At 65.3% G+C, this 6,778-nt stretch overlaps 1 protein-coding gene across 1 annotated transcript; it reads left to right on the forward strand.

Moving 5' to 3' along the window:
• Positions 1 to 2,303: 2,303 nt before the first annotated feature.
• Positions 2,304 to 2,992, forward strand: EMIHUDRAFT_443326 (hypothetical protein; the record flags this gene model as incomplete). The annotated part of the gene is made up of 2 exons (XM_005779275.1): positions 2,304 to 2,506; positions 2,545 to 2,992. Coding segments are annotated over 2 exons (442 nt in total), but the record flags the coding sequence as incomplete, so codon positions are not given.
• Positions 2,993 to 6,778: the final 3,786 nt, after the last annotated feature.

Here is a 6,778-nt window from a genome sequence, read left to right on the forward strand (position 1 = left end):
GGGGTCGCAGCTGCCTCTGGAAGGCACCGAGAGGTACAATAGTGCGCAAATGGTCAAAATCAAGGTCTTGTAACGCGGGCTGTGCCACAGTGAATTGGAACTAGCCACAAGGTATTCCGTTTGGAGGATGAAAATGTCAGCTTGTTGAACGTGGCATACAGGCTTAGGACCTTCGGGCGTCATAATCCGCAGTTCCGCACTGGGCGCCTCAGAGTGACTTTCGTGGCAACACGACCGTGCCCCTTTGGGAGCACCGTATTCCGTTTCTGAATTTGACCCAGGGGTTGCTGGGAGCGTTCAAAGGAAGGGTCTCCGACTCTGCGCTTGCGGCAATGTCCGCTGCCCTCCGGCACAATCATTCATTGTTGGGAGACAGCCTGACCAAGAACATCCCCCCGTCTGACCTCAAGTACACCAATCTCGACAGAAGCCACGTGACCAATGCTGGAGCAGGTGATGGCATAAATCGCAGCTTGACACCTGAGGTGATGCGGCTCTTGAGGAAGTTCTACGCGAGAGATAATGCCTTGTTGAGCTCAGCAGTGGGGCGACAGCCACGCAGCAGCGGGGGCGCGGAGGGGCGAGCGGTCAGGGTGGTGGCAGCAGCAGCAGCACCAGCCCAGCACGCCCGCTAGCCCGTGTGCGTGGAGGTGTGGGTCTCTAGTGACCTATTACAGCGAGTGGTGAGGGGCGGTCGTGCGGTGTTCTCAGGCCCAGTGAGGTAGTGCATCCGACGTCCGGATCCTGCTGAACAAGCTCCTCTTGTAGCTCGATCGGTCACACCGCCATCGCCGTCGGGGAGAGGGGGGACGACACTGCTTCTGCAGCGTGCACCTCAATCCTGTACCGTGTTTGTTGGGTCGGGATTCTGCCGCGAGACCGGCCAGGTTAACAACACCTTTGATGACTTCACAACCGGCTGCGACTCCGAGCACGAGTGCAGAGCACTATGCCTGTCTCACGCGCGCTGCGTCGCTATCGCGTGGGCGGCTAGCCCTACGCTCGATCACGACGGGTGCGTGAGCGCAGGACTTCCGCGCTGCGTGCGCTACTTCACGAGCTCCGGACAAGTGCCAATGGACACAACAGCTGGAAAGCTGGAGTATGTACCCTATTCGTACTTCCAGGAGTACACCTGCTACAGCATGCCGCCATCACCGCCGCCCTCTCCGGCCTTCCACGTGCTCACGGGCTCCGAGTACTGCCACCTCACCATAAGCTCCGACGGCAGAAGCTGCGTCACGGACGGCGACGGCCCCTACGGCAACAATGAGGAATGCACTGTCGAGGTGCTACAGACCGGCCTGCTGTCTGCCACCGAGTTTAACACTGAATCGTTCTACGACTACATCACCATCGATAGCAAGCGGTACCAGGGGACGACAGGGCCCAGCAACCTGCTCGTCACCGCCGGGACGACCTTTAGCTGGAGGTCGGACACATCTGTGACCGAGATGGGCTGGACGATCTGCTTCCAGCCCTTGCCGCCGCCGCCACCGCCCTCACCGCCGTCGACACCGCCCCCACCGCTAGCCCCACCGCCGTCGCCTCCTTCACCACCACCACCATCACCGCCGTCAACCTACGCCGCGAGAACCTTCGCCGAGCTACGCGACACGGTCGACAACCAAACCGGCCAGCCTGGCCCCCTCGTCGTCGACCTGCCAGAGGGAGCCCGCCTCGAATGGGCCGTCTGCTCGCAGCTGCGGATCCACGTTGCGCACGTCACGCTGCGAAGCACGGGCGCCGGCGCCACCCTCGACGCCATGGACGCCGAGTGCAGTCATCGGTATGCGGGAGGCGTGCTCAAGTGCTGGCGGGGCGGACGCGACGACCTGGCGTTGCCGTCGTGGAGGGCTCGGGCTCGAGTGAGCGCCGCCGGCGACGCGTCGTTGCGGCCGTGGCCGCGCGAGCCACTTGCATCGACGGGCTGCTTAGGGGGGGCGCCAATGAGGCTTGCCCGTCGGCAATCCATCCGTATTGAGCTCTGCTGGCATTTGTGGTGGGGCAGACCGCTCTCCTCGGCCAAGAGTAGACGTGCGCGAGAATTAATCTTGGGAGTGAGTTACACTACAGAAATAAATTTCAACGTTGAACGATAAAGTCATAAAGGTGGCACCCTCGGCCAGCTGAAGCTCTCGACTCTCGACCGAGCTCTGGACGATGCCGACCTCAAACCACCAGCGCCAGCAACGACGTGCCTCGGCTCGCCGCGCATCTGTTGCGACCGACGACGTGCCCGACGCCGTCCCGCGGCCGCAAGGAAGAGGCCCGCGCAACCACTTCTGGGACCCGCGGCCGCCGGGCGTGTGGCGGCACAACGTGTCGAACGAACCGTACCAGAGCAGAGCGGCGCGTCTCGCGAGCGCCCGCGGCCGCCACGCCGCCGCCGTCCGCGGCCGACGGTGGTCGCGAATCAACGCGCCGCGGTGCACCGCTGCGCCTGCTTCCTTGCGCGCCGCTGGACGTCGGCCGAGAAGACCGCTTCCCTCTGGGGACCCGACTCCGCGAAGATCGCGCGCGCGTCGTGAGTGGCGGCGCGCGCGCGATCTCTGTTCCCGGGCACGCCGGTCGCAGTGACATGGGATCCCAGGCTCAAAAGCGCTCAACAGCGAGCTGCTCCTCCTCCTGCCGCCGCTCCGCTCACCGAGACAACTCGGTGCCGCCGTTCTCGCCGCCGCCGCCGCCGCCGCCGCCTCCGCCGCCGCCGCCGCCGCCGCCGCCGCCTCGCGCCTTGCCTCCGTCACCGCCGCCCTCCATCTCGCAGCGGCGCGTCCCTCTGATGGCGCGGGCTCCTCGCTCGTTGGCGCCTCTCGCGCCCTCGCCGCCGCCCCCCCTCTCGCCGCCGCTCCGCTCGTGGCCGCCCCATCCCCTGTCAATCCCGCCGCCTCCCCTGCCAATCCCCCGCACCACCGCCGCCACCGCCTCGCGCGTTTAGCGGGCCTTTAAGCTTAGGAATCCTAAATAGTAAAAATAGGAGGACAGCATAAAGAATTTAGACAATACAACTCTCTCTCCTATAAAGAAAAGAAACGCAATCGGCACTCCAAGTGCTCCAAGTGCAATGTCGAAGGTGCCACTTTATCAACCACAAAAAAGGCCCGCGCGTGCTGCGCGGGCCCGGCGAGCGACTAGCGAGCCAACCTGCTAGTATACAAAAAATCCAGCGGTGGCGATGGCGACGGTGGCGCCAGCGCCGTCGCCAGCGGCGGCGCCGCCACCGCCAGCGGTGGCAACGGTGACAGTGACGCCGGCGCCGTCAGCGTCGCCAGCAGTGGCGATGGCGACAGTGGCGCCAGCGCCGTCGCCAGCGGCGGCGCCGCCAGCGGTGGCAACGGCCACGCCGCCACAGGGCGCTGCACGCCCGCCCGATGACATCGACGCCGACGTGTCGCCGCCGGTCGCCGCCGCCCTAGCCTTTTTGCGAGGGAAGGTGCCGACCGACTCGCTCGTGCTGCTCTCCACACGCGGCAACTCGCTGGACTACCTCGGCGTGCGAGACGCGGAGGCTGTGCAGCCCGTCATGAAGGCGGTGATGGGGGCCCTCACGGCGGGGCGCGGTCGAGGGCTGCTCCACCCCGAGCGCTGGCTCCTGCTGCTCTCGATGCCGCGCTGGCTCCTCGCGAAGCCGCCAAAGGACGAGAACCCGGCCGACGCGTTGCAGAAGCGTGCACGCCGGTTCTTTGAGGGAGGCTTCGCGCAGCTGTGGCGCGAGCACAAGTGGGAGGAGAGGCTCCCGACGATCGCCATGCACCGCGCCCGAGAGGGCAAGTCTGAAGAGCAGCGGGGCGCAGAGACGGTCGAGTTCATGAAGCAGGCGGCGCGAACGAGGCGCCTTCGACAGGGCGCGGCGCGCATGATGGACACGCCGTCTGTCCCGCCCAACAAGGTGGCGTACATGCAGCTGCGCCAGCTGCTCTGCGCCGACGTGCAGCAAGCGGAGCGCGCCGCACTCCACCAGTGGCGGACGCAACGCCGGCTCGGCCAGTCGGAGGAGAGGGCGCACGCCCTCGGCGAGGAGCTCAGCCGGAAGACCTTTCTCGAGGAGCTCGTCGAGAAGTGGCGGCCTCGGCTTGCAGCGGCGCGCTACAAGAAGCAGCCCGCGGGAACGGGCCTGCGCACGGAGCACCTCAAGCCCTTCTTCGAGCCACTCGAGGCCGAGTTTGTCGTGCTGTTCGAGGCGATCGAGCGCTTCGCCATCCCCGACAGCATCGCGCGCATCGCGGCGACGGTGCTCTCGACCCAGCTACTCAAGCGTCTCGACGACGGGACGCCGTCGCTGCGCGCCGGCACGCGGCCCATCGGCATGGGCGAGGCCCTCTTCAAGGAGGCGTGGCGCGCGCGCGCGAGCTGGGCGGCGAGGACCATCGGCCCGGCGCTGCTCTTCTATGGCCAGATGGCCGTCGGCCTGCGCAGCGGCGGTGAGGGCGTCGCCACCGCGCTGCAGCTGTACTGCGACTCGCCCCAGCTCGACGACCACGCCGTCATTGTCGCCCTCGACTACTCCAACGCGTACTCGACGAGCCTGCTCGACTCGGCGGCGCGGGCGACCCTGATGCTGATCAAGTGGGTCGAGCAGCTCGACGAGGCGACGCGGACGAGGCTAGCCATCAAGGACGTGAGCGAGGTGGTCAAGGCGGCGGAGGCGACGCTGGACGACCTCGCCTTCCTGCGCACCCGTCACGGCGAGGTGCTCACCGTCGTCGACGGCCACCTGGAGCGCTTCGCCGTCCTCCTCGGCTTCACGCAGGGCGGTCTCTTCTCGATGGTGTGCTTCTGCATCGCTGTCTGCTTCCTCGTGCTCAAGCCGCTCAAGGAGGAGTTCTCGGAGATCGCGCCCAAGTGCATCGCCGACGACGCGCATGTGCCGACCGTCATCCGTGAGGTCCCCCACATCGAGCGCCTGGCGCGGTGGTGTCACAGATACGTCACGCTCTCGATCCGAGAACTCAACCTCTCGGCGAACGCACGCAAGTTCAAGATCCTGCAGTCGCAGAGGTGGGTGAACACGGAGCTCGACGTGGCGCGCTACATCAAACTCTTCCCGTCGCAGATGCACGAGGGCGTGCGCAAGTATCCGACGGTGGTGCGCGGCGCGCTCAAGGTCAACGGCGTCGGCGTGGGCTTCGACGCGGAGGCGCGCGCCGAAATCATCATGGCGCAGGTGAAGGCGCAGGAGGACAAGCTCAAGGTGCTCGAGCGGCTCACGCCGCTGCTCGGCCGGCAGGCCGCCGAGCTCTACGGCCGCTTCGCGTGCAAGCCGTCGACCACCTTCAACCACCAAGCGCGCGGCAACGAGCCCTCCATCTCGCGCGTGCCGCTCGAGCACGCGGGGGAGATGCAGGCGCACCTCTTCCGCACCATCACCGCCACCGCCCCCGACGAGATCCGCGACGTCCAGCACGACGCCAACCCCGCCGGCCCGACGGAACGGCGGTGCGAGGAGGCGATGCACCTCTCGCAGCGGCACGGCGGCGCTGGCTGGACGCACCCTCGGCTCGTCGCGCCGGCCGCCTCAACCGAGATCTCACAGTAGAGGTGTCCGTTTTTATTTATTAATTTATTTGCAAGCAGCTCATCGTGGTCCCGTACAACTACAAGCTCTGCGCGACGTATAGAGATAAAAAACGCTCTGCCAGATGACGTGTAAAATGCGCTCCACCCTCCACGACTCGACTCGTTCCGTTTCTTGCACAGTACGCGCCAGTCCCGTGCCCAGTGTTGTGCGAGGGAGTTTTGTTGTAAAATTCTTGCACATGAGGTTCTTTCTCTTAAAAGCACTTTTCCCACTATGCAACCTTCTCAATTGCGCCCAAAAGGTTTAGGTTGCGTAAATTACCTTCTGCCCGATAAAGGTTAGCGGCGTAGGTAGACCGTAGTTTGCAGTTGCCGGCCTGCGGTAAGTAGAGTGGGAAATACGAAATAGAAGTTCCCACTCTCTCTACCAAAGTCGTCCAAACGTGCAACGTGTTACGTCTCTAAGGATAGTTTAAAACTTTCTTGGTAGTAGTGCGATAGCCAGTGGCGCTCCCTAAGCGCACGAAAGAGCGACCCAAACTCGTACGACGCGCGCGTAGACAGTGCCTTGCCGTCGCCAGCCCCTCACCCCATCCGCTGCCCCCCCCCCCCCCCCCTCTGTGCGGCCAGGGAAGCGCCTCAGAACGGCGCCACCTTCGTCGCCTCGATCAGCGAGTGGCGAGAGTAGTCGCGAAGCGCAACCTGTTCACAGCGGGAGGGTGGTGTGAAGGAGCGGCGTGCGGGGGGGTTGGCTTGCGGGGCGTCGCTCGTGGCGGGCCCACCACGAGCGTCTCGCGATCCGAAGGGCCGAGAGCAGAGAAGGCCACCTGGAGACCGGGGAGGGGGGCGGGGGAGGGAGGGCAGTCGCGCAAATCTCGTCGCGCAAATCTCGGTGCATCTGCTCGAGTGAGCGCATCGCGGCCATCTCTCGGCGCATCTCGGCGCATCTCGGCGCATCTCGGACCTTGGCCATCGGCTCTTGCACAACCACGACACGCGGCGGCCTCTTCTTCTTTTCTGCCGCCACCCGCCTCTGCTACTCTTACTGCCGCCACCCGCCTCTGCTACTCTTACTGCCGCCACCCGCCCCTGCTACTCGTACTGCCGCCACCCGCCCCTGCTACTCGTACTGCCGCCACCCGCCCCTGCTACTCGTACTGCCGCCACCCGCCTCTGCTACTCTTACTGCCGCCACCCGCCTCTGCTACTCTTACTGCCGCCACCCGCCTCTGCTACTCTTACTGCCGCCACCCGCCTCTGC

This window comes from Emiliania huxleyi (assembly GCF_000372725.1).
Source record: "Emiliania huxleyi CCMP1516 unplaced genomic scaffold EMIHUscaffold_233, whole genome shotgun sequence".
Taxonomy (NCBI): Eukaryota; Haptophyta; order Isochrysidales; family Noelaerhabdaceae; genus Emiliania; species Emiliania huxleyi.